Source organism: Podarcis liolepis (assembly GCF_965112155.1).
Source record: "Podarcis liolepis genome assembly, chromosome: Z".
Lineage (NCBI taxonomy): Eukaryota > Metazoa > Chordata > Lepidosauria > Squamata > Lacertidae > Podarcis > Podarcis liolepis.
This window is the reverse complement of record NC_139570.1, coordinates 36,402,441-36,430,078: the sequence shown is the minus strand read 5'-3', so window position 1 is coordinate 36,430,078 and position 27,638 is coordinate 36,402,441. Positions and strand designations below refer to the sequence as shown.

General features: G+C 45.4%; 2 protein-coding genes across 21 annotated transcripts in view; one reads left to right on the top strand and one right to left on the bottom strand.

Annotated features, from left to right (window-relative positions):
- Positions 1-10,548, top strand: part of TSC1 (TSC complex subunit 1) — a 32,422-nt gene extending 21,874 nt beyond the window's left edge. For 8 of the 15 annotated variants that reach the window (XM_083484999.1, XM_083485001.1, XM_083485009.1 and 5 more), the window contains exons 14-22: positions 682-1,279; positions 3,091-3,134; positions 4,383-4,549; positions 5,346-5,528; positions 5,649-5,759; positions 6,142-6,264; positions 7,099-7,286; positions 7,631-7,789; positions 8,331-10,548. In XM_083484999.1, coding sequence (XP_083341125.1) covers positions 682-1,279; positions 3,091-3,134; positions 4,383-4,549; positions 5,346-5,528; positions 5,649-5,759; positions 6,142-6,264; positions 7,099-7,286; positions 7,631-7,789; positions 8,331-8,820 — 2,063 coding nt within the window. In that variant the 3' untranslated portion in view covers positions 8,821-10,548. Of the gene's footprint in view, positions 1-681; positions 1,280-3,090; positions 3,135-4,382; positions 4,550-5,345; positions 5,529-5,648; positions 5,760-6,141; positions 6,265-7,098; positions 7,287-7,630; positions 7,790-8,318 lie in introns of all 15 variants that reach the window. The other 7 variants (XM_083485000.1, XM_083484997.1, XM_083485004.1 and 4 more) reach the window with 1 other exon arrangement.
- A 4,197-nt stretch (positions 10,549-14,745) lies between these two features.
- SPACA9 (sperm acrosome associated 9) lies at positions 14,746-27,635 on the bottom strand. Of its 6 annotated transcripts, none has more exons than XM_083485391.1 (5): positions 27,014-27,635; positions 24,478-24,633; positions 19,324-19,526; positions 16,097-16,244; positions 14,746-14,813 (listed from the first exon to the last, which is right to left on the bottom strand). In XM_083485391.1, the coding sequence occupies exons 2-5, from the start codon at positions 24,619-24,621 to the stop codon at positions 14,805-14,807; spliced, it is 504 nt and encodes a 167-aa protein (XP_083341517.1). In that variant the 5' UTR covers positions 24,622-24,633; positions 27,014-27,635; the 3' UTR covers positions 14,746-14,804. The 6 variants fall into 6 exon arrangements, with proteins under 6 accessions (XP_083341517.1, XP_083341516.1, XP_083341515.1 ...); XM_083485390.1 differs by having other exon boundaries at positions 27,336-27,594; XM_083485389.1 differs by having other exon boundaries at positions 27,226-27,578.
- Between the last annotated feature and the right edge of the window lie 3 nt (positions 27,636-27,638).

Genomic DNA, 27,638 nt, shown 5'->3' with positions numbered 1-27,638 from the left:
AACAAGTAGTAGAGCATCTGCTTTGCATGCAGAAGGTCCCTGCTTCAATCCACCAACGTCTCCAGGTACGGCTTCGGAAAGGTTCGCTGTCTGAAACCCTGGAAAGCCTGCTGCTGCTGCTCAGTTTGGACAATACTGAACTAGATGAGCCAGTGGGCAGACTTGGTTTAAAGCTGGGCAGACTTGGTTTAAAGCAGCTTCCGCTGTCAAGTTTCTATCCGTCATGGCTGCAAAGAGACTGTTGAAAGTATGTAGGGTAATGCCTGCTGAAATCTCAGAAAGCTATTGGGCTGTCTGAACAGGACTGCCAAGGGGCTAGAGCTTCACTGCCTCATGCCTAGCAAACCCAAAATAAATTCTGCAAAATACCAAATGTGGCATTTTGTCCTGAAGAAACATTCTTTTAAAAAAGAAATACTGGAATAACATACATAGTTACAGAATCCCAAGTGTTTTCTTTATTTGGAGTATGTATTGTCTTGGCATAGAATCTGCCCTGGCAGGTCTCAGACCCTAATAACAAAGTGATTCCTCAAGGGGTGATAACACCAGAAGGTTAAATTATTTTCAGTGCTCCACCTTTTGCAACAGCAGCTAAGGCGGGTGGATTTCCTGCCACTGATGAGCAAATATAGGGCAGCATGTCTGATCCATCCACACTTTGCTTTTCTCTGTCCTTAGATGCCATATCAAGAGAGATCTCAGAGATCACCACAGCAGACGCGGAACCTGTGGTGCCTCGGGGAGGTTTTGACTCCCCTTTCTATCGCCTGAATGAGGGTCTCCCCAGCTCAAAGAAATCCCAGCTGGCTGCCTCAAGTACACAGGGGCATAACCTGGACTCCAAGCCCCTGGCGTTGTCACCCCTTGCAGCATCAACACCAGGTGTGGCCCAATCTGGGCTCAAAAGGTCACTGGATATGCCTAAGCAAACCTTCACGCCTATTGACCTACCCAGCCGATACTCCGAGAATCATCCTTCTGGTCACCAGCAAAGCCAGGTGTCTCTGGAGTCAAACATTGTTGCCCCTAGCCCTTGCAAGATTCCTGCACGCAAGTGGATGGGGTTTGGGGATGAGCAGCCCCCTGATTACGAGCACCTCTTCGAAGTGGCTTTGCCAAAGACCGCCTACCATTTTGTAAGCAAGAAGACTGAAGAGCTTCTCAGGAATGTCAACGCAGGTCACGACAACGTGAACTCTTCCTCCCCATCCCCCTTGGAAATGCTGGATCAGCTCATACAGCATGGAGCAGATGCCCACAGCAAACGGCTTGACCAGTAAGTGACGGCAGAGCTTGTATTCTTAAGGCTGGAGCTAGTGCGGTGACAAGAACAGGACTGAACCACTGTTTCAAGTTACTCACCTGTTCCCTGTAATGCTGTGGCCTTGGGGCCAAATGCAACTCTCCAGGGCACTCTGGTTCTCTCCCCGCCCCCGAATGCTTCCTGGGCCACTGCCTTCCTTGAGTGTTTTTGCATGACCAGAATGTAGATGGTTCCTCTTGATTGTCTGAACAGAGGGTAGAGAGTGTATAGTATGTAGTATGTAGAAACTGGCCTGCTGTAGAAAAGTAGTCTTGAGTGTGTGTGTGTGTTAGTGTTATACAGTAGGCTAGTTTCTACATACAACAATCTCTATCCTCTAATTACCTTTTTTCAGGAAAAAAGAAATGCTAAGCGACTTACAAAAGAACAAACAAACAAAACTCTGAAATATGCAAGTAACATATAAAAAAATATCCAAATGAACCTCACTAGTGAGGCCTCAACTAGAGCCAGGGCTTTCTCCGCTGTGGCTCCAATCTGGTGGAACGCTCTATCACAAGAGACTAGGGCCCTGCGGGACCTGACATCTTTCCGCAGGGCCTGCAAGACAGAGCTGTTCTACCAGGCCTTTGGTCAGGGCCCAGCCTGACTCCCTCCTCTGGCAATCTGCACAGAATTTTGCTTAACGGTTGCCATCAATTTGATTTTAATTAATTTTATAATGGAATGTTTTTAGAAGGTGGGATTATTTGATTGTTGTTAGCTGCCCTGAGCCCGGCTTCGGCTGGGGAGGGCGGGATATAAATAAAATTTATTATTATTATTATTACTAAAATATAAGCAAAAAGCTAAGATCCAAAGGCCTATTTGAATAAGAATGTTTTTGCCTTGTCACCTAAAATAAAATAGTGTGATGGTGCTAGGCATACTTCCTGGGGTGTGACTGCTCCATAAATGGGGAGCCACCACTGAGGTTCATTTGTTGCCCTACCCAGTTTTGCCTCTGGCCCCATCGGCATGTGGCTCTTGGAAAAATGGGATGGGGCTGTGGAAAGCTTGGAAATAGCTGTGTGACCTTCCTCTCATCCTCTGGTCTCCTTCAGCACAGCTCCCCCCCCCTTTGCCAAACAATTCAAAATCTTAATCTCATTATGTAGAGCTTGGCAAAACAGTGCATATAACCTGCATGCTCCACTTTAAGAACTTGCTCTGATTTTTTTGACTTTTTTTTAAATTATGGCTTGCTAATTGCTACATATACCACTAAAGGTAAAAGGACCGCTGACATTTAAGTCCAGTTGCAAATGATTCTGGGGTTGCAGCGCTCATCTCGCTTTACAGGCCGAGGGAGCTGGCATTGGTCCGCTCCACAGACAGTTTTTCTGGGTCATGTGGCCAGCATGACTAAGCTGCTTCTGGCGCAACGGAACACCGACACCAGAACAGTGCACGGAAACTCTGTTTGCCTTCCCGCCAGAGCGGTACCTATTAATAATCTACTTGCACTTTTGGGTGTGCTTTTGAACTGCTAGGTTGGCAGGAGCGGGAACAGAGAAACGGAAGCTCACCCCATCGCAGGGATTCGAACCGCCGACCTTCTGATTGGCAAACCCAGGGCTCAGTGGTTTAGACCACAGTGCTGCCTGCGTCCCAAATTTACCACTACATTGGTGTAATTGGTCACTCACGTAGTCCTGTACCTTAGGACAGTGAGAGCAGTAGGGTGATGCTTGAAACCACCTGGGGTTTGTTGTTGCTTTAAAAAAAAACCAAAACATTTTTACTGCAATCCAGAAAACCCACCATTCTTATTTGTTCCTCAGATTACCTTTGTTAAGCAAATCAGCTGACTGGACTCACTTTGGAGGTAAGAGGTTGTTGGTTTTTTGAGGCATGTATTTTAATCCATGTGTTGGAGCAAAACTTTGCTCAGCTTTTGTATCAAGCTGCTGTGCATCTTTCCTCACTGCACTGGCATCTTGCATTTGATGGTGCTCAATAGCTTCCAAGAGTGTAAATGGTGTATCCTCTATTCACTGGCATCTGGTAATCCATTGCAGTTTCTTCATAGACTTCGTGAACCTGAGTGCAGTGGCATTTAACCTAGATGTTAACCAGAACATGGGAAAACTGGCCAGATCACACTTTTCCAAAACAGGGCTGCAGAGCACACACCAACCTGGTTGAAGGTGCTTTATGCTATGGGCAATGCTTGGACATCCATCTCTAAGGCTGGATTGGACAGTCGTCTCCCCTATGAAGAAACGTGGCAGCATTTGGGACAGTTTAGCTTAGAGAAAAGGCGAGTAAGAGGCAACATGATAGAAGTTATACATAGTATGGAGAAAGTAGATAGAGAGTAGTTTTTCTATAACTCGTGGACATCCATTGAAGCTGAATGTTAGCAGATGCAAAACAAAGTTTTCCTTCACACAGCACATAGTTAAACCATGAAACTCACTACTACAAGAGGGAGTGATGGTCACCAACCTAAAGGGCTTTAAAAGAGAATTAGACAAATTCATCAAGGATAAGACTATTGATGGCAGTTAGCTTTTATGGCTATGCTCTGCCCCCACAATTAGAAGCATCAATGTTTCTGAATAAGAAGAGGAGTTTGGACTTGATACCCTGCCTTTCATTCCCCTTAAGGAGTCTCAAAGCGGCTAACATTCTCCTTTCCCTTCCTCCCCCACAACAAACACTCTGTGAGGTAAGTGAGGCTGAGAGACTTCAGAGAAGCGTGACTAGCCCAAGGTCACCCAGCAGCTGCATGTGGAGGAGCAGGGAATCGAACCCGGTTCACCAGATTACGAGTTCACTGCTCTTAACCACTACAACATGCTGGCTCCTGGAAACCACAGGAGGAGAGAGCGCTATTGCGCTCAAATTCTGCTTGCAGGTTTCATACAGGTGTCTAGCTGGCTACTGTGAGTACAGAATACTGGCCCAGATGGGCCGTTGACCTGATCCAACAGGCTTTTCTTACGTTCTTACGTATATTGTGTGTATGCAGCCTTGGTTGTGTGTCCTGTTTGCAAGGTGTCTTAGGCCTGCTGGTTGAATGGTGCCAGCATCTTTGCGTACCATCGTCTTCTTTCTGCCTTCCCCTCAGGTGCTCCTGCACCAGATGATTTCAGTGTTCTCAGAATCCAGCTCCTCCTGCTGCACAATGAACTGCTGTATGAGCGCTTCAAGAGGCAACAGCACGCGCTGCGAAACCGGCGGCTCCTGCGCAAAGTGATAAAGGTGACGGCTCTGGAGGAACACAATGCTGCCATGGTGAGTCAAGGTTTCTACAGGGAGCCCCTACACTGCAGACAGTTTACCACCTGCTGTGTTTACTACTGGGGAAGGGGGACAGAAGGCAACTTTGGGTCTGGGAGTGAAGTGCAGGATTCCAATACTTTCTTATGTGGCCCCCATAATTCTCACACATTGCCCCATACAGTGGTACCTCGGGTTACATACGCTTCAGGTTACATACGCTTCAGGTTACATACGCTTCAGGTTACAGACTCCGCTAACCCAGAAATATTACCTCGGGTTAAGAACTTTGCTTCAGGATGAGAACAGAAATTGCACGGTGGCAGTGGAAGGCCCCATTAGCTAAAGTGGTGCTTCAGGTTAAGAACAGTTTCAGGTTCAGTACAGACCTCTGGAATGAATTAAGTACTTAACCTGAGGTACCACTGTATTTCCAGGCCGTGCCTTTCACCAACTCTGCTTTGTGGCTTCCTTGAGTGTTTCTGCATGGCTGGAGACTGTGCTTAAAACATTTAACCTTTACCCAGATATTTAGAAAATTGGTATGAGTTTTAATCTGTTTCGAGTTTTGAGTTATTTTAACTGTTGAAAAGTCTTAAATTATTAATTCTATTCTTTGATTTTGTTGTTTCATCTTTTTTTTTTTTGCAAACTGCTTTGAGGCTTTTAAACAATGTATGGATTCTATAAAATAAAATACTGACCTACTGACATGCAGCAGGCATGGTATAAACACATTTACACTTTGCGTTTGACAAAACTTGCCCTTATTTGAAGTGGGCCCTTTTGACTGGTCTCTGCTTCCTGGCAGAAAGACCAACTGAGGCTCCAGGAGAAGGACATCCATGTCCTGAAGCTCAGCCTGAAGATGGAGCAGGCCAAGTTCTGCAAGTTCCAGGAGGAACACGACATGCTCATGGCTCGGCTCCACAGCCAGATCCGCCAGTTGCAGCAGGAACGGGAAGAGTATTACAATCACAGCCAGGAACTGAAGGTACAAGAAGTGACTCTCTGAGTTGGGGGTTGAGGCCAGCAAGGGCAGGGGGAGGTGTCTCCCAAGGATATGGTGCCACTAACCAGCTTCACTAATATTGTTTGGGTTTCTTTTTACAAGATCAGAGTGGAAGACTGCCACAAAATCATTGCAGGCCTGCGGCTGGAGTTGAACACGGCCAGCAGCAAGATGTGTCACACGGAATTGTTGCTGAGCCAGGTTTCTCAGAAGGTAAGAGCTAAATTTTCCTGTGGGGTTCCCACTTCCCCTATTTTGTGTGCATAGGTGTGTGTCCTTGGCTTCAATAAGACTTCTTCCAGCTGCATCCCAGTATTGTGGACCCTGCTCTGTGTTTGTTTGTGTTTGTGTGTGTGTGGTTGGGGCTGGTGGGAGTTGGAGTCCAGTAACGTGTGGGAGGGGGAGTCTATTGGTTTTTGTTTTAGTATGCATTTTGTGTTGTGAGCAGCCCTGTGATCTTTGAATGAAGGGTGTTATATAAATTTAATACAAAATAAACATGAAGGGCAGCAGGTTCTCCATCTTCTGGTATAAGCAGTATTTTTTAAAAAAGATAATAATTGTGTAGTCTCTAACTAAAACTTTCTCTTTTAAGCTTTCTAACTGTGAGTCGGCCCAACAGCAGATGGAGATGTTGAACAGGCAACTCCTAGTCTTTGGGGAGATGAAAGAGTTGTGTTTGAAACAGCTTCAGCACAAGCAGGCTGGCACAACTAAGGTATGCCTCAGGAGAGATGTGTGCCAGCAGTGTTGCTTGTGGCTCACATTGGGCAAACACAAGAGGCTGGCCCTGCAGATGCCGCTGGACTCCAGCATTCATGAATCTCAGCCAGTGTGGCCTTATGGTCAGGGGTGCTGGGGAGTTAATCAGTGCCATAGCTACCAATGGGGGGGGGGCACTAGCCAGGTTTTTTACCCCAGGTGAAGCCTCCAGAGGGGTGCCATTGACATTTTAAGCCTGTGTGTGTGTGCACAAATGCATGTGTGGGGTGTTGGTGCCAAACTGGGTCTTTGAAATAAAGCCTAGTTTTACAAATGAGCATGCATCAGATCAATAGATTGGGTGCTTCAGATGTTGTTGGACCCCTCTTAGCCCCACCGATCAGGGATGATGGCAGCTACAGACAGGCCTGCAGCTGGGAGGACCATAGGTTAGCCACTGCTGCACTACTTTGAACCCTGCATACTTTGAAAGCATGTACTTAAAGAAGTACAGTAGTAATATTTATTTCCAATAAGAAAATGATGGCAGGCATTTCAATTTTCATCAAATTATCTGTGGCTGGGGAGATTTAAAAAATACTTGCCAATATTTCAGCACCTGAAAATCTCACACCTCTAGGAAGAATGATAGGGTTGAATTGAACCCCAGGCATCCTTTGCCAGCGCCTACGATGAGTTAGTGGTTTCGCTAAACCCAGATCCAAGGTCAAAAGCAGCAATTCCTTAATTAGTTCTGTCATAATTCTGCCTGGCCTCTCTTGTTCCCTCTCAGTCTTCTCTTCTCCCGTCTACAATCATTTAGCTTTATTTAACCCCCTCCATCTTCCAGGAAGTGGAATGCCTGCAGATGGCCTTTCAGAAAGAACTGGAGAAAGCACATTACTGCATTCAGCAGCAGAGCCAGGAGCTGGAGGCTTCTCAGAAGCGAGTAGGCGACCTGGAATATCAGCTAGCAAAGAGGGACCACCTCTTGTTGGAGCAGAAGAAATACTTGGAAGATGTTAAAATCCAAGCCAGGTAACCCCCCCCCTTCAGCTCATTTTACCAAGCAAGGGAGTACAGAGGCCTCCCCCAAATCCCAATTTCACTCCTGTCAACCTCCAGGAATGTTAGGTCTTTGAGGCAAGCAAAGGTCTCCTAACAACTCACAGCATCCTGCACAAACTCCAGCTCCCAGGATTCTGTGGGGAAAGCTGTGACTCTTTAAAGTAGTATTATAGTACTGTAAATGTATGGGGTGAATGTGGCCATAGCCTGGAGGGGAATACCTCTTTTTCCCCCTTGAAAGAGAAATGCTTTTGTACACAGAGGGGAAATGTAATGACATAAAATCCAGACACAGGTTTCTTTTCTTTTTTCAGTTTCCAACTCCAAGCAGCTGAGGGCTGGTACAAAATGCAGAAAAATATTACGCAGCTGTTTGAGGTGGAGATATTGAGTCTGCATGGCCAAGTGCAGAATGAACGGCTGTTGAACAACCGTGAAGAAAAGAAGGTGGAACAAGCTGAATCCAATGAAAGGTAAAGGGGCCAAGTGCAGCTGTGAGGCTTGCTGGCTGCTCATAATAAACAATTTATGTCTGAGGCAGGTTTTCAGAGCTTAGGGGTTGCAGCCAACATTTGTCATATTCAGAGTAGACCCATTGAAATTAATGGGTTTGACACATGGGTCTATTCTTCATTGCATTTATAACCCCACCCCACCCCTTTCCTGCAAGGAGCTCAATGTGGCTTACCTCACAACAACTCTGTGAGGTAAGTTAGGCTGAGAGACTGCCCCAAGGTCTCCCAGTGAGCTTCATGGCTGAGGGGGGTGGTATTAGAATCTTGCTTTCCTAGTCTTTAACCACTATACCGCACTGGCTAAGTTTCACTAACTGAGAACAGGATGCTGGACTAGATGGGCCAGTGGTCTGATCCAGCAGGCTGTTCTTATGTAGGGGGAGTGAAATCTTTGGGTAGGTGGGGCAGTTTTCAGCCCATGTGCTGCTGCTTCTGAAGGCAAACCTTTGGTCACTTGGGCTGACTTGTCTCTCTCCTCTCCCCCCAGCCCCCACAACAGGCTGCCTGGAGCAAACGAAAGCAGTGCTGACCCTACTGTGGGACACAGTGAGGAACCGCTGGAATGTAGCAGTGAGACTGAACCTCCCAGCACCCGGGGCAGCAGCAGCGAGGTGTCCACCCCTGAGAAGCCCAGCCAGCGCACAGGGCAGCTCAACAACCGCAGAGAGTCGTCTGCATTGCTGGAGCCCTCCTCTGGCAGCGTCCCCTCCACAGTGGGCTCCTTCCCAAGCTCTGAGAGTTTCCTAGGGATGAAGGCCCAAGAGCTGTTCCACAACAAGAGCAAGGGTCACTGCAATGAGGATGGGGTGGCCACTGGCAACGTTTGTGAACCTTTGAAGACCTGCAAAGATCCCAGCCTGGAGGTCACAGAGGCAGCCCAGGCACCCTCCCCTAGCCCCGAGGAACTGCCTCCCTCCCCCAGAACCCAGGACGCCAATGTTGGACAGCTTCATATCATGGATTACAATGAATCTCATGGCCATAGCTAGAAATGAGGAAAGGAAAATCAAAATCAGTATTAACATTTTCATATTTTTGGCATAGAACAGGGAGGTGTGGCTGCCCAATTTAACTAAAAGCTTTTGAGTTTTGTCAGTCCAGCACCCTACCAGCTTACACAGGCGGCAGTTCTTTTGTTGGACTTGTTTGCCCCAAGTGGATTTATGGGATGGCTGAGTTTCTGGGTCTAGAAGTGTAGGTGATCAGTCAATGCCTTCCCTGAAACACTTCTGTCCCTCTTGAAGCCACTGTGTAGTACACACTTTGATGCAGCAGCAGCAGCTAGGATTTCTCCAAACTTTTTGTCAACCCATCCACTTTTTTCTTGCCCTACCCCCCTGCTGAGAGGTTGGTTTAAATGAACTTGTGTGCAATATGGAGCAGAGCCTCCCCCAATGAATACTCGGGGTGTGCTCATCTGGAGAACTAAGCATCTGTTGTCTCCCCTCCTGCAAGCAACTCAGGGTTACTCTTATTGAGAAACCCCTGGATTTGTTTTTCTCAAAGTGTTATAATATGATGGCAACTCAGTCTTTTCCCCGCCTTCAGCCTTCCCCCTCTCCATCCCCCTCCTCAACTTTTTGCATTTTGTGCATAGACTGGACTTCACTCTAACCGTGAAATGAGATAGAGTCCCCTCCAGCATTGAAAACCATACCCTCTTTCTCTCATCTCCCCTCCCCACAAATTTGCTTTTGTTGCTGGATGAGATGGTACTGAGCTGACCTCCAGTTGTGTGGGTGTTTAGTTTTCCACCCTGAGTGGAAAAGAAAGCTGAGGCTTTTCTGTTGGAAACCTGTCCTGTGGAGATTTCTGGTTAGTACAGTGGATGCAGAACTTCCTCAGCAAAGCAAATGTCTCACCTAAGCTGAGACAAATTTTTCTTTGTGTTTGCTGCTGTGTCTGTCTTATGAGAAAAGGGTGAGCTGATTTTTTTCCTCTTCCACTCCTTCCTAAGGAGTGGTAGTCCTGTTTCTCATTGTCTGCCCAGATGCCACCCTGGTTCCCCCCTCCCCAAGTTGGCCTATTTACATTTCTATGGGAGGGGGAATGCTTCTGAATCCCCCCCTCTTGATTTAAAAGCAGTGGGATTGGCTATATTGTGTCCTCCCCCCATGCAAACTGTCCCCTTGTGGTTCATTTGCAAAGTGGGCTTTATTTTCAATACAAAAGTACCCCTTCAGTTGAGAGAGCCTTCTCTCTTTTAAAGAGACAGCATTTTTCACTAAAAGGGCACATGATCACCTGCCAGAATCTCCCAGTATGTTCTCTCCCCACTGCACCATGGACCACAGAAATTATGGAGCATTCAGTAAATCTCTTGAATCATGAATGCAGCACATGAAAAGGCAAGGGGATGCAGGAAGATCCCGGTGGTAAAGCTGGAAATTATTTTGTTCCCTTAACAAAAAAAACCAACAACCTGGCTGCTTTTAGTTAACCGTTTGTCAGAGAGCGATTTCTCTATTTAGATTTAACATTGATTCCTGCCTTGCTCTTTGTATAAGTAAATATTTTACATTTATAAAATGTAAAATGCCGTAAATATGAAAGTGTAAGTAAGAAATGGTGCAATTCAAGATAAAGGAGTAAATTAAAGAAGAAAAAAAACCCAAATGGATGAAAATTTGCTGTCCTTGCTAGGATGTTGTAATATGTCACAGCAGTTCCTTGTGTTTTACTGTGAACAAAAATAAAAAGAATTCTTTTGTACTATATTGTACTGAATGGTTTTTGCAAGTAAAATCATAAAAGGATCCTGTTGGAGGACCTATACTGGCTAACTGGTTAATAGGAGTGTGCAGAAACTCCTTTTGTTTGAGAGAGTGGGCACTTTACTGAACAGCTGGATTGGTTTTCCAACCGTAGCAAGGCAGGGTTAAGGAAAGTGTAACCCTCCCAGAGATTGAGTGACAACTCACATCATTCTGGAGATTCCCACAATGTGAGAAGTGAAGCTACAGGGAATCAGGAAGAGGGCCTTCTCAGTAGTGGCGCCAACCCAATCTGATGCCCTGCCATCAAATGTCAAGGAGATGTGCTTTTTAAGGCTTAATGTTTCACTATGTTTTTATATACATGCTGGAAGCTGCCTAGAGTAGCTGGGGCAACCCAGTCAGATGGGCAGGGAACAAATAAATCATCATCATTCTTGACCAGACTAGCTGGAACCGGTGGCTCTTCAGATGTTGATGGGACTCCCCAGTTCCCTGTCTCCTAAAGTAAGGATTTCAGCGTTCCACAGTGCATGTGGTTTTGAGCATGGAGGTGTAACAATGCTTCCTCACAGTGTGTGACATTTGGTGGGATTCATTAGACCAAGATCTGATTACTCTAGCTAATCGTTAATAGTTAATGGCAGCTTAATGGAACCTCTCTTCTTCCCAGTATTCCTTGCTTCAGAGTTTCCCAGTGGCATCTGCCAACTTTTGGAGAATACTGGACTAGACTTACTCTGTTTAGTGTGTGTAGTATGCCTGGGGTATTGAATCTTAAATGTGACCCTCCAGGCCTCTGCATATGGCCCTTTGAATGTTTTCCAGGTTATAAACCCTTTCTGGCCCTGCTTTGCACCTTGGGGTGTGTGTGTGTTGTTGTCAAGCATTGTCAAGAGTTTTCAAAGACAGGTTAAAAACTCTTGACAATGCTGCTTGCTTGTCTGTATGAAGGATAGAGAGATTTGTGTAGAACTAGCCTGTACAGAGGAATGATTTACATTAGTTGTTCTGCCCACTTTCAACTCTGGCCCGGCCCACCATATCATGTGGCCCTTGGGTGAAAAAAGTTACCACCACCCTACTCTTGGTGCAAACCTGCTCTCCCCGCCACCTTTTATCAAAAGCCCTCAAGCCATCTCAAGTTGCCTGCCTAGCAAGATGATTCCTCTGTCCAGGGGTCCTTCTGGAAGCTCTGTGGCTGCTGTAGCTTTAGTTGCTTCCATTTTGAATGAAGCTGTGCCTGCCTTGGAACTCCGTGAAGCAACGTCTCAAACGATTCCCAACTTTTATGTACCTGTCTAGTAGGGATCAGCTACTAATAGCCAAGTGTTGATCCAATAAACACCAACCCAGAGATGTAAGTTGTGTGTTGGGCAGTTGGGGCAAAAGGCAGCTGGCCAGCAGTTCTTTTGGGTATGGGTTTGTGTATAAAATCTGAATTTTGTAACCTGGGATTTTGTAAACCGCTAAGGAATTTGTAACTGGGAAGGGGGTTGCTGTTAAGAGATTCTGCAGGTGGCTTCTAGGAAAAACATAGAAAGCCCTGCTGGGTCAGGCCAATGGCCCATCCAACCCCCGAATCCTGTTCTCACAATGGGCAACCAGACAAGATTCAAGCACAAGAGCACTCGTGTTTCCAGAATCCAGGTTAATCCTCCTTCACCCTACCTCTCAATAATTACGGGTTTTAACTCAAGAACCTGTGTGTGCACGCGTGTGGGTGGGTGCAGAAAGGTAACTGTTTACATGTAGCAAAGTGCAAATTTCCCATTTTTCACTCACGTATGCTGGTTCGAAACAGTCTCTTGTCAAGATTAGCCTTACCTTAATGGGGGATTTAAAATAAATACAGGCAATAAGGGGTGTTATAGGAAGGGTAGGACCTCTGGGAGGGGACACATTGTGCTTCTTCAGCAGTAATTTGTCCACCTTGGTTCCCATCCTGCACTCAACTCTCATCTGTTGCTCCTTGAAGCTGTCAGCATGCGAGAGCAGCTACACCCTGGGAAGTGACTTTGACTGCCTGGCTAAACCAGGTAAGAGTAGCTGTTGGGTCTCAAACCCTCAGTAGGTTAAGGACTTCCCTGCATGAAAAGACAGGCTCCAGCATATTGAGCGGACGAGATAAATAGTGGGTCCAATGATCAAGAGGGGGGTTTCTGCATGTGTTGTAGAGGAAAGTGAGGGGCAGGTGAGGCTTGTCAACCTGGGAAGGTAGCCCATCTAGGAGAAGGAAAACTGGTCCTAAACCTTTGCTGCCTTGCATGATGTCTTCAGAAGCAGAAAAGGCTATACATATCTGGAGAAGATGGTTGGATGGCTTGGCAACTCCTGCAGCCAAGCTGATGCAAAACGTATTGCTCTGTTTTCCTTTGGACCACACCAGTGAGGCCGAGGGGGGTGGTTCCTGTCATCTGGGCAGCCCAGGACCACCTTACATACTGTGTCATGGGGAGGTCACTTTGGTGCTGCTTACGCAGTGGTTTGACGTCATCCCTGGAGGCATAATCCATTCTCTTGAGACAGATGGATGCCAATGCAATAGGCTATAAATGGTTAATGCACAACATTCGGTGTGCTATTGAAGCAATAAAAGGGTACTACTCTATATGTTGGGGTGTGTGAATGACTTGATAGGAATATGTTGGATTTCTTGCATAAATCATTGGCTGGGATGGAGGCTGGGTTTGCCTTAATAAATACAGAAGAAATTTGGCACTTGGAAAAATAACTTTTATGGTTCACTGCTGATTTAATATTCAAGGGGGGATGCTTCCCTACCTGGATCAAAATGATTAAATATGTATTATATCAGAGAAAGGAAGCCAGCAAGATAGAAAAAGAGAAAAATAAATTACCTTCCAGCGCTTTCTAGTGCTAAGCAAGAATGCTTTGGTAGGTCTATAAACACCACCATAAATAATAAACATTTTATGCCGAAAGAGTTGGGGATGTAGGTTGAAAGGGCTCAATTATTCATTTATTTTACTTCCTGAATGCAGAGTAGAAACTCAAACCCCACAGTGCATTTTAACTTGCTACCTTACTACAAAGGTGTTGGTGGAAAGTGATAGCTATCTTATCTTCCTCTTCTTTTTTCTATTCTTTAAAGAAAATTAGAACTCATCTGACATCAGAGGACCAGTGGTGACTGGTGCTCATTGGGACTGGTAGGGCAGGAGGCAGGGAGCCTAACAGTTGGTGGTGCCAGAGCCAATGACAAGCAGAGCCAACTAATCCTACCTCTCCCCATCTTCCCTTAGCTGAGTTTTACAAGAGCAACACACAGACCGAGGAGGAGAAAGCTGACAGGAAGTGCCACCCCCTGAACTGGTTGCAAACAAAGAAGACAGCTAGGTGGGGAGTGGCTGAGGGAAGACTGATGTTGGTGGGGCAGTGCCCCATTCACCCTAATGGGCCAGTCTCCCCTGCAGAGAACTGGGATTTGTTTCTACCATTCTCCCACTATTATTGCAGCTTTTAAACCCACCTTTCTTCTCAGACTATCCCAGGCTAGGAAGTTTAAAGTCATGCAGTATTCTGAAAAGAATAACAGAATATGTTAGAATAACAGAAAATGTTAGAAGAGCCTGGCTGCTGCATCAGGCCAGCGACTCATCTAGTCCAGCATCTTGTTTACACAGTGGCCAACCTAATGCTCCAGTGGGAAGCCAGCAAGCAAAAACGGAGCCCAAGAGCATTCTCGCCACTTGTCACCTCCAGCAACTGATACACAGTGGAGTACATATCTAGTAGTCATGATAGCCTTGTTCTCCATGATCTCATCTTTTTTTTTTAAGCCATCAGAATTGGTGGCCATCACTGCCTCTTGTGGGAAGGAGTTCCATAGCTTAATGATGCACTGTGTGATGAAATTCCTTTGCCTGTCTGTAATCTCCAAATGGGACAGTCAAAAAGAAGTAGAGGGAGGGTGTCTGGGAAGAATCTAGGAACTGGATTTGGGCCTAGATTTCCAGTGTGTAATTTGGGGAGATGAAAAAAAAAGTCATAGTAATTAGAAGTGGGGGTACCAATGTTGTAGATTTATAGGTTTAAAATGAGGGTGAGGGTAGTCCTGGGTCTGGGGTTCAAGTTTGCCTGTCCCTTCTCTACCACCCCCATCCCTGGGCTCAGCATAATTTTCCTTTAGTAATTTGATCACGAAAACACCTCTATAATTCTAGCAACGAGCTGCACTTGCAGGGGAAACAGCTTTATTCAGAAGCATCTTCCGGCAAGAGGCAAAAAAACAGGAGCTAAGGATCCTGCGAGGAGGGGAAAAAGAAACAATCAGACAAAAGGAGTTGAGTTGTACTGACAAGATCTAATGTTAAAATGCTCCATTTCTTGAAAACAATGGATACTCCCTATCCCACCCCTGGCAGAAGTTGGTGTGAGCCTGGCATGCTGGAAATGTGTTTTCTTCCTCCTTTTTATGTTTCTGTGAGAAGTCAAGCCCTCGTTTTTCCAGAGGTGCTTTAATTTTTTTTTAAAGTGCAATTCTGCCTTGAAAAGTGGTCCAAGTCTCCTGAGGTGACCTGGAATCTTACTTAAGTACAAAAATACTCCTCTCCTGCCCTGTGCTTTTCCTTCTGTGTGTCAAAAAGCTTTACTCAACCAAATTCAGTGCTTCCAGAAACTCAGTGTATCCTGGTTTAACTGGTGCCAGATAGTAGTGAGCTCTAAGTGGGTGTACAAGTTTTTTGTTTCTTTTAAAGCGTATTTCCACCCTCTCAAAAATGTGTAGATGGATCCTCCTTTCTCTGGTTGTTTAACCACCTCTTTCCCCAGCTAAATAAGTAACCCATGTTAGAGTTATGATTTGGCCAGAGGTTCACACTGGGCAGACATGTAACACTCAAGCCTATAAGAAGTGCAGAAGAGGGGCAGCTGTCAAGGTGAATCAAAACCCTGTGCTCTGATATGGTGACCCACTAACCCTTCCCCTGCCTCCCCACAACTTGAGGTATCATTAAGTGCCTGGCGGACACCACACACACCAGTATTTGGTGGTGGCCTAATTTCACCACAGTAGGCCATTAATTCTGTAGGCCTGGTCTGCTCTAAAGCTGGGGAACACTGTTGAGTAGGCTAAAGTATCTTCATCTGAGGGTGACCTGCTCCAAGAAAGGGATAAGATAGATCATGCTTGTCGCTACCAAAGCAGATGTATCTCTTTCTTTTCCCCCTCAGGAAAGGGCATAACTGAAGCAAATATAGGGAGACTGTTTTAATCGCCGGATGCTAAGCGAGCAGGCTGCTTTCTTTTTCTTTTTTTGGTCTTTACTCTCTCTCTCTTTTTTTAAAATGCGTGTTTGCCAGGCGGTCTCCAGGGCCCGTCGAGAAACTTCCGGATGGCCCTGCCTAGGCCACCCAGTTGCTTTAGCTTAACCCTCCTGTCCTCCCTCTCCCTGGCCTTTTCTGTCAAGCTAATGTAGGTCTGAGTGCCCTCGGTGATGAAAGCGGGCCGGCCTAAGTGGTCGCGGTCGCCCACACGGCGAATGGGCAGCTCTGCCTGGTTGTAGACGGCGGCCTTCCGGGCACTCACACTGTGTAACATGTTCCGCGGGAGCTTCTCAGTGTGAGCCACCCACTCCTTCATGCTGTCGAGGACGATGGGGATGAGGCTCACCACACCGCCGTAATGGTTCCGGGCTTCATCGCAGCTGAGGTGGTTCACAACATCGTGAGGGTACCTGTTGGACATTTGGGGGTGGCGGGGAGGAGAAGGCCAAAAGGCATTGGTACAGTCAATGGCAGTTCAGTGGTTTGGGGTTGTGGGCAGGGCCACCGAGAGCAGAGTTGGGCCCTGGTGTGTTTTTTTTAAATTTTTGATTTATTTTTATTTTTTGCACAGCCTCCAGCGAGGGCAGAGTGGCTAAAAATCTTTACAAGGGATATAAAAATAAACGTGTGATCTCATGTGTGTGCTAATAATAAATACAGTGGTACCTCAGGTTACATACGCTTCAGGTTACAGACTCCGCTAACCCAGAAATAGTACCTCAGGTTAGGAACTTTGCTTCAGGATGAGAATAGAAATCGTGCTCTGGCAGCGAGGCAGCAGCGGGAGGCCCCACTAGCTAAAGTGGTGCTTCAGGTTAAGAACAGTTTCAGGTTAAGAATGGACCTCTGGAACGAATTAAGTACTCAACCCGAGGTACCACTGTATAATATTCATGTGCCAGCTGAGAACATTAAGGTCCCAACAGCTAATATCAGTAATAGAAGCACCCATGTGATCTCAGCTGAATTAACCAAATACTTTAAATGTTGAACTTGTACATGTAAGGCAACATGATGTGCATCCCGTGACAACTTTGTTGTATTCACACAGAATTCACTTATGAAAACATACAGAGGTGACTGTGCATAATAAGATGAGGCTTTGTTGTTCTACTGGCAATGCACAGAAGCTAATGTTCATACAGAGTCAGAAATAAATGGGAATGCTTGGTTCACAAGCATAAGTTTGCAAGCGGTTTTTCAATGGATGTCAGAAACAATGGATAAATAATGATACAACCAAGACAAAAATACATGCAATATAGTCAGGCCCTGGGTCACCTTCTGACCCTCTTGTACTGGCTTCCCCTCCACCCTCATCAGCCCTGGTCATGAGTGGCCCTGAAACCCATTACTATTTCTGCAACAGTCCTTGTCTTCAGCATTCTAGAGCTATCCAATCAGCATAAAAGGGGAACTTTTCTGGCACTGATAAAAAGCCTCTTTGTGCTGCTGATTGGAGGCCAATCAGAGTGAAAGGAGGTGAGTCAGCTGCTGAGGATGGTCTCCTAGGGTCCCTCTGGATAAGATGCACTGGAAGGACACCAAGGAGTTGTCCTAAAAGCTGAGCATTTAGGAGCACTGGGAAAAGGTTCCTCACTTTTAAGAGAAGGATGTGCTAGTTCTGTTATGTACAATGGAATGTCAATAAAAACACAACTTAAATCACTCCAAAATAAGATATTGAAGCACTCAAAATCATTTGGCTGTGTTCATGCACAGAAAACATGGAAATCTGCACCGACTGTTGGAACGCATCCTGCATCCTGCATCATCATATAATTTTACAAGATAATTTCATAATCTCAAAAGGGGATCCTGCATGAAGGGATCCTGCACTTTTAAATTTTCCACTACTCTACTGTGGCGGTTACAGAACAATCCCCCCTTCAACTATTTGTAGGCCTTCCTCCTTAGATTGACAACAGGCCCCTTCTGTGTGATACGTCTCTTCCTCCACGTGTCTCAAAGTTAGATCTCTGAGTGAAGCTCTTCAGGTAGTTCTGGGAGAGCTGCCTATATGGAGCACCACACAGCCACTGCCAGTCAGTATAGACCAGCCTTTCTCAACCTTAGGTCCCCAGATGTTGTTGAACTATACCTCTCATCATTCCTAGCTAGCATGACCAATGGTCAGGGATGATGGGAGTTTTAGTCCAACATCATCTGGGACCCAAGGTTAAAAGATGCTGGTATAGACAGTACTGAGCTAGATGGACCCCAACGGTCTGACTCAATGTGAGGCAGCTTCCTATGTTCTTATATAATGGGGAAGGGCTGTAGGGCAGTTATGGGCAGAAGTTCACAGGTTTAATTCCTGGTGTCTCCAGGTAGAGGCAGGAGAGATCTCTGCCTGAAAAGCTGAAGAGCTTCAGCCAGTCAGTGCAGACTGAGCTATATGGAACAATGGTCTGGTTCGGCAGACGACTTCTTATTTACATGATCCTTTTATTCAGAACCAGGAGCACTGGAATCTTATTTAATTATGGGGGAAGTGCTGTAGTTCAATGGTAAAGCATCTGTTCTGCATGCAGGAAGTCCCGGGTTCAATCCCCACCGACATTTCCAGCTAGGGCTGGGGGAGGCATCCCTTCTGAAACCCTGGAGAGGTGCTGCTAGACAGTGTAGATCCGAGCTTTCCAAACTGTGTGTCGGCTGCAGTGTGTAGGCGTGCCATGTGAATACTCCTCGCCCTCCTACTGGGGCTGGAAAGGGGTTTAACCTCTGGTTTGCTGGTAAAACTGAATTACTGTGTTGTGCAATTATGCTTGTCTAAAAGGTTTGTTACCAACCTGAAAAGTTTGGAAAGCTCCGGTGTAGACAATTCTGAGCTAGATGGAGATTCAGCAGAAAGCAGCTCCCTACATGCCTATTTAAATCATCCTTTAATTCGGAACCATCAGGACTGGAATCCTGGCTTTCAGGGGAAATGCCACAACTCGGTGACAGAACATCTTGCTTTGCATGCAGACGATCCCAGGTACAATTCCTGACATCTCCAGGAAGGGCTGGGATATACTCTTATCTGAAACCTGAGGAACCTCTGTGCATCAGTGTAGACAATACTGAGCTAGATGGACCAAGGATCTGGCTCTGTATAAAGCAACTTCATGTGTTCAACAGGAGCACTTACAGCTCAGTAGTGGAGCACCAGCTTTTCATACAGAAGGCCATAGGTTCAGTCTTTGCCATCTCTAGCTAGGGCTGGGAATGTTTCCTGCCCAAAATCGTGGGGTGCCACTGCCTGCCAGTGTATACAATACTGAGCTACATGGATCAGTGGGTCTGACTTGGTTTATAGCAGCTTTTTATGCTGCTGTTCAGAATAATGGGGACTGGAATGTTGCTTTGTTTTCAGATGAAGTACAAGACATATGGCAGCTTCCTATGTTGCTATGATGGCATTAGCCAACTTGGCTCCCTCCAGATGTTTTGGGTGACAGTCCCCACCAGCCCCAGCCAGCCCATGCTCTACAAATAAATACCTACTTGGCTCTGATCCCACTGAGGTCATTGCTGTGGCTCACCAACGTTTTGCACTTGTCCAAGAGGGCATTGGTGACACTGTTACCAGGGTGTAGGGATTCCAGCCGTTGGCAAAGTTTGTTCAAGTCGCTGCAGATGCTGAGGAACAGGAGCAGGATACGTTTGTCAGTGGAGTTGTTGCAGTAATGGTCCGTGTAGGTCTGCACCTGCCGGACACACAAGGGGGAAGGAGGGCGAGTTATACCAACTGGCAAGGGCAGGGCCGGAGCTAGCATGGTGGAAGTCTATATGAATTTCAGAATCAGCAGCTCTTTTTTTAAAAAAAGTTGTTAACGGAAAAAACAAGTGCAAAGTTAATAAAATGGAAAGAAAACAAAGTCAAAAGTGTGAAACATAAATCATCACAGCCTCCAAGGACAAAAGTACAAAGACACAGCGCAACTCCAAAGGGATAGTAAAGTTCTCACTTATACAAATATTCCCTTTACAAATAATAAAGATATATAGAGAAGAAAGGTATTCTCCACCTGTGAGTTCCATCATTATTGAGAATAAAGGTTCTGTGTAGTCTTAATTGAGTGTGAGGTTAGGTAGGCAAGAGGCTTAGGTTCAGAGTAAAAGGATGCCTTTATGGCCAGGCGAAAACATTCAAGGAGGATGCAAAGCAGGGCTATCGGGGAGCATGCTTTGGGAGGGGGGTGTCCAAGGGGCAGATAGAGTGGCCTTGGGGGCCACACCTGGCCTCCAGGCCTGAGTTCCATACCCCTGTCCTAATGGGCTTTGGAAAACGTTCCTGGAACACACAGCCAAAGTTTGTGTGATTCATCTCCTTCCTTGTTTGGATGGGGCTTAACCCAGCCTTCTCTTCCACTGTATGCATGATGGCTGCAGCCAGAGATCCTTCGTCTCTCCAAAGAAGCTTGCAGTTTTTCTGGTTTTAGTTTGTGTTTGAATGATATATCTATATTAGGGTATGCATTGCTTAGAGATTTTTGAACAATTAAGCTTTGGGGAAGGACTGTAGCTCTATGACAGAGCATCTGCTTTGCCATGCAGAAAGACCCTGGTTCAATCCTCAATAGCTTCTCTAGGTAGGTCTGGGAGAGATTCCTGCCTGAAACCCCAGAGAGCTGCTGCCAGTCAGTGTAGACAGTACTGAGCTAGATGGGCCAATAGGTCTGATTCAGTCAGCTTCCTACGTTCCTAAGCTGTATATAAATGCTTTTAAATAAGCAAAATAATCTAGGTGCCTTGGATAAAATGATCCTCAAAAAAACAATAAAAGATAGTTATACAGTTCTACCTAAATCCAGGACAACTACCAGGAACTAGGACATTGAACCTACAAAAAGGAGCTATTTCCTAGTCCTGACAATTGTTTGGAGACAAATACTGTCACCTCTTGTGCTTATATTTTTTTGTTACTTTGCCTTTTCCACGCAAGAGAATGCAAACAGGGTGGGGTGGGGGGTTGTTGCAGGGAAAAGATAATGGGGTGCAGAGGTTGCTGGCTTCAATCCGGTTCAGGCCGGTCACCTGCTGCAAATCTGTATCCTCAATTGGCTGCTTGGCAGTCTCGGGTCAGCCGTTAGTGGACAGGCAAGCTCACTGCGCAACAGAAGCCACTCACAGTGGCTCTGCTTAATTGAGTCCCGGGATGACAGACTCAGCGGAAAAGGGCCAAGGTTGCCCAGGCAGGTCTGAGTGAACTCCCCTCCTCCTTCCTTTTTAAGTGGCCCCACCAGATTTTGAGCTCGGCCACATCGCCAAGATGGAGAGCTGTTGCCACGTACATTCCCTAATGGAAGGAATAGATCAAAATAACTGTGCATGTTACTTGCTGGAGGGTCTCTGAGGATGCCCGTTCCTTCCCAAAAGGTGGAAGGCAGATGCTTGAACCTTTGACCATTCCTGGTTGTTAAAGAATCTTTAGCTGATTCCTCACACCTGTGCTTTACTACTACTACAAAGTGCTTGTCTGAAGTACCTTATTTATCTTGGGGAACCTTATTACGACAGCCCGGCTTAGTAGGCCTGTGAGTGTTTGTGTGTGGCCCAACTTACAAGTGGGGAGGTTAAAGGACAGAGAGAAGCAGCACTTTAAGGCAGACTTTCCCCAACCTTGGGTCCCCAGATGATGTTGGACTACAATTCCCATCATCCATGTTCAGGGCTAGCTCCCTGATCACTGACCACGCTGGCTGGGGTGGGTGTGTGGGGCTGATAGGAATGTAGTCAATAACATTTGGATGGCACCACTTTGGCTACCTGTGACTTAAGTACATATGTATTACACGTTAGGCCAGTTGTCTGCAATCTGGTGTCCTGTGGGGAAGGGTTGTGGCTCACCTGCTTTGCATGCAGAAGGTCCTGGGTTCAATCTCTGGCATCTCCAGGTAGGGCTGGGAACCCTAGAGAGCCACTGCCAATCACTGTAAGCAATACTGAACAAGATGGACCAAAAATATGATTCAGTGAAAAGGCAGCTTCTAATATCCCTGTTTAATTCAGCCTCTGCTGCAAATGACTTGAAGCTGCAGAGCAAAGGTTCAATCCCCGGCATCTCCAGGTAGGGCTGGGAGAGGCTGACTGTCTGAAACCCTGGAGGGCTGCTGCCAGCCTGTGGGGAGCTAGACGGACCATGTGTTTTTAACTTCTTAGACTCATTCAGCCTTTAACTTAAAAATATAATAATTTTGGAAGGAAATAAGCTGTTCACATTCCACTGTATGCGTGTGTTTTAATTTTTTTATTAGTCTTAAGTATATTTAATATACTTGCAACATTCTGAATATCGTTTTTTCTTCTTTCTGCCGAAGATCATTTGGATGAACTTGAACTGAGCTTGCTTGTTTTTCAGAGGGATGAAGATGAACAGAAATTAGTTCCTGTTTGGACATGCCACACCTGAGCAAGAACTACTTGCTTTTCAAAAAATTACCTTTCCAAGTTCTGGACATCTAGAGTATGAGTATACATGGAGCGTTAGAAGACGAAGAAAAAATGAATTTGAACAGGTAGGAGGGGACAAATATACATGGCGACCCAGAAAGAAACAAATATTTGGATTTAGCTGGGGTGGAGGGAACAATATGCTGTTGCTTGGTACTCCTGTCTGCTTGTTTCTGCACTTCTGCCTTAACTGTACATTTGTAAATAAGCAGATTAAAAAGAGTAGATTAAAAAAAGACTACTCTGTAAACATTGTAAAGGCTTCCCTTGGGAAAGGGATAACTTTGAAATGACTAGCAAGAGATCAGCCTGCTTTTAAAAAAGCATGTTGTTCAAGTGGAATGCTTATTATGTGACTCCCCTTCCCCAGGTCTAAATGTTATTGCAAACTGGAAGTGTGAAAAATGAGGTTGTTTTATTTATTTATTTTTAAAAGAGAAATATTCCAAGACTGATCACTTAAGAGCTGACACATTTTTCCACGTTAGTACAACCCAGAAAGAATCTGTGTGTCCCCCAAGGAGGGAGAGGCAGGGTCTTCATTCATCATTCCACTTTTGACACATAGCCATTATTTTTAATAGGCGGTTTCCAAAGTTATAGTTACACCATGGGGACGCACACTGTGGGGTGAGGGAAAGTGGTGTGTGTGTCAGAGAGAGAGAGAGAGAGAGAGAGAGAGAGAGAGAGAGAGATGGGAAAAGGCTGTTGCTATAATACATTATGGATTCCAGATTTACCAAGGAGCAGCGAAGGACAGTATGTCCTCAATCATCTATGAAAAAGAGATGGTTATGATGGATTAACTGCATTCCTTTCAATGGGCCAAAGGATTTATTAATTGCACTCAAGGATAGGTGAACCCAAAATCTATGTTGCTGGATACAGTTCCCAAACACTACTGTTGGTTGCTGGTTTGAAGACTATGGTTGTTGAGAAGAAAACAGCACATAGGGTTTATAATTTTCACTGTGAAGATGTGAAACTGTTTCCAACTCTCTTACTTTCATTGTAATCAGGGGTCAGCAAACTTTTTCAGCAAGGGGCCGGTCCACTGTCCCTCAGACCTTCTGGGAGGCCGGACTATATTTTGAAAAATAATAATAAATGAACGAATTTCTATGCCCCACAAATAACCCAGAGATGCATTTTAAATAAAAGGGCACATTCTACTCACGTAAAAATACGCAGATTCCCAGACCATCCGCGGGCCGGATTTAGAAGGCGATTGGGCCAGATCCGGCACCCGGACCTTTGTTTGCCTACCCATGCTTGTAATGCTAGAGTTTGTGGGTAGACACCAAGTCTATGTTTTGTTTTAGTTAGCATACTATGTTTGTTCCTAGAATCATAATTGTAGAGTTGGAAAGGTGCCCTGTTTCATCTAGTCCAACGCCCTGCAATGCAGAAATCTCAACTAAAGCATCCCTGACAGATGGCCATCCAACCTCTGCTTAAAAACCTCCAAGGAAGGAGAATCCACCAGCTCCCAAGTGAGTCTTTTCCACAACCCTTACCATCAGAAAGTTCTTCCTAATGTTTAGTTTAAATCTCCTATTTTGCAATTTGGGTACATTGGTTCGGGCCTTTATGTTATGTTTGTATAAGTCCTCCCCCCTCCCCCCAAAATCCAGTAAAGATATATAGGAAGGTTTGGTTGACATAGGCTCTCCTTTCCTTCTTACATGATTAACATGATTCATAAGCATTTTAGTGCAAATTTATCCTAATATATATGCAATTTTGTCTAAATATATGAATTTCCTCTAATGTAATGCATTTTGCATGCACTTTTCATTTATATTATGTACATTTATGCACTCTTCACCCTAGTTATGTTCATAATTTCTTGGCCCATTTTTGGACCTGCATCACACAATTCAGAGAAGCACAGATTTCGAAGGAAGGCTGCATTTCGGTTTTCCAAAATTGTACTGGAAAGTATGCATTACGTAGAGTCACCTGTAAACACAGAGAAACCTAGGAAGCTGCCTTACACAGAGTCAGGCCCTTGGTACATCACTGTCTATACTGACTGGCAACGACTCTCCAAGGTTTCAGGGAGGAATCTCTCCCAGCCCTACCTGGAGATGCCATGGCGGATTGAACCTGAGACCTTCTGTAACCAAAGCAGATGCTTTACCACTGAGCTATGGCCTGAAGTGGATTTCTCCCTCATCCCCTAGTTCTGGGATCTCTCCATACCTGTCCGATGCTTGACACAGGCTTGATTTTGTCATGGGCATTCTCTCGGGTGTGTTCCAGTGCAGTAATGAAGGTGAACTGCTGTTGCTGGAAGATCTTGTAAGTCTGTTCAATGTTCCGCAGGCTCTCCTTGATTTCATTCATTTTCCCCTGCTCCTAGGATTTGGAAGAAACAAGGAGACATTTCTTCACCAAGCTGTGAGTCGTAAAGGACCTCTCCCTGCAAGGCCCTTTCCATCTGGCTTAGCGGGTAGGGCCACTTTAAAGAGGCTCCTGTGAGACCAGAGGGACATCACTATGCCTGACAACAACTATTGGATTCTTTTGCCCCATCTTTTTGTGTCTGCCTCACAGCCGTGTCATGTTTTATTCTCTTGTTAATTATGCTGTTTTAAATGTGCATCTTATATTTGACTTTCCTTAGCAATGCTTTCTTTTGAAATGTTTAAGATTTTTTTTGTTAACTTTGTTTGTGTTAAATATGTATTCTGTAAGTTGACCTCCTTTGTAGTTTTATTTTGAAATCTTCAAGATATTTTAGTTTTCTGTTAATTATGTTGCTTTGACTGTATACTCTAAATTTTACTTTCCTCAGATTGTTTTATTGATGTTTTAATATTCTGTAAACCGCTTTGAGATTTTTCTTAAAAATATTAAGTGGTATAGAAATGAAACAAACAAACAAACAAACAAACAAACAGGCTTTTATAAAGCCAGTATATGCCTTATAGTTGTGATCGCTATTTCCTTACATAATTACCTGCATAAATGTTGACACCTGCATTGTCCTCTTGCACTATCTGAATGGAATTAGATCTAGTACTTTTTATTTTCTATTTGTTCATTGAATTATTATTATAGCCTATATTCCCCCTTTCCTACAAAAGAAACTCAAGAGAGCATGCATGATACTTCCCCACCTTATTTTCCCCCTTTCCCCCACATGCCAGGTTACCTCCCGTAACTTCTGAATATACAGTCAGCAGATTGCAATCTTCTAAAATACTTAATATGTGTTTGCTTCATATCCCACCCATCTTCTCATTTGATGGAGAAGCTTGATCTTAACACTAACGACTTCCCAGGTGGTTCGATTATTGGTGCTTATCCATTTGCGGACACCTGAAGCTATCTTGCCATAGAAGAGCCCAGTTGCAAGATGTGTGTGTGTGTGTTTAAAGGGAGAGTGGGAAAGATATATCACAATCTAACTCTGCAGCCCCTGATCCCCAAACAGTAAGTCAATATGGTTGTAATGATACAGCAGAAACAGACCTCCAGTCCAGAAAAGACTGAGTGACAATCAGGTGCCATAAACCCTAGTGAGTCGATTGTAAACATAATGCGGCAATGCATCAACTGTGATGCCATGAAAAGACTGAGGGGACAGAAGCCTCCTCTTGGCTAGCATAAAACAGTGGCCCAAGTGACTTCAAATTTCCTCCTGGTCATTAAATGCAAAGGCTAGCTTGATGGACGTTGGAATGAGGGGCCCCTGCAGCTGATGTTAACCTTTGCTTGCTTGCACCTATTGGGGGAGACAGGATTCTAGAAGTGGTGGTGGTTTTTCTAGCATGGATCATTCACATTTCTAAGCTGAGATTGTGGGGGGGGGGGCACATTTATAGGATGTGCTGTGGCTCCCTATCTAGATTGGTAAGGGGTTAAGTTTGCCAGATCTTTGGGTCTGATGTGGAGTCTTCAGATTTTCACTGATCCCCTCCAAGTGGAAGGTGGAGAGGGCATGTGCATGTGTGTAGGTAGGTAGAGGGAGGATGTAGGGAATATAACCTTGGCACAAGGGCCAGGGTTGCGTATCAACTCCTTCAAAAGTAGGCAGGTCAGAAACTGAACACTGATGCCCAGAATGGTTTGTACAGTATAAGAATTAGCTAGTCTCATTCACTTACCTCCTTCCTGAGAGGAGTGTCTAGGAAAGGTATGGGACATTGTACTGTTAGAAATTCGGACACACCAACAGAGTCTTAAATGGTGCATCTAAAATAGATCACTTCTATTCAATGTGGGATGTTTATTCTCTTATGTAAACTTGACTGGCACAGCCCACTGAACTCCCCGTTTTACAGGTAAACATGCAGAGAACTAAATTTATTGAGCACTAAACTGACTCTTCTACATGCAATAGTTGTTCTATGCTGAATTGCACACTATGTTGTTTCCCCCTCCAGTTCTTCAGTATCCTTAATTATTTTTACCATCGTTTTTGCTGCATTTTGCATTTGCTTATGTCTGCAACCCTTCTGTTATGAAAAATGACAATAAAAGTTAAAACAAAACAGTAAAACAAAAAATAATAAGTTGCTGTTTTGGACATCTCCTGCCCCTGATTTGAAGGTCAGCCCAGAGCAGTGACTTGTACAAAGACACAACAGACACCCACTTCTTAGAGCAGGCAAATCTGCTTTGTTCCTGCACCAGGAGGTATTGAATGCAGAGATATACCTGGTTCAGGGACCGAGCAGTTACCTAGCCCTAGCAGACGCAGACTGAATGTCAGCCCAGAGCAGCAACATACCGGACAGCCTTTTCGTTATTCCCCGGATTCCCAGGAACCTTTTGTTGTTTAACCTGTTTAGATTTACAGTTCTCTTCTGGCACACAAGTTTGAGAACTGGAGACCAACTGAATAAACTGAATTACACCAGTGGGGTGCCCTTCTGGGCTTTGCAGTTCTTCCCAGAGAGATGGGTCTGTGTGTCTGTGTGCCTTAGATCAGGCTTCCCTAACCTGGTGCCCTCCAGATGTTTTGGACTGCAACTCCCATCAGCCTGGCAGGGGAGATGCTGGTGGTCGAACCTGAGACCTTCTGTCTGCCACGACGCCGCTCTGACACTGACCTCCGGCCCCTTTCCCGTTCAAACGCCGTTTTAGAATGTTCTCAGCGCAAAGCGCGCGCGTCAACTCCGCAGCCTTCCCAAGAACCCTGTGAGGTAGGTCGGAGACAGGAATGTCATTAATTTGTCTCTCCGACTGCAGCTTCAGGCTTCCTCCTCCCTCCGCTCCTTTCCCCGATTGTGCATGTCCCGAAGCCGCCTCCGCCGCGGGCGCTGGCTGTTGTTGGCACTCGCCGGCTCCTTGCTGGAGGCAAGCGGCCGGAGCAATTGTTACACGCGTCACCCCGGGCAACCGGGGTGTGTGTA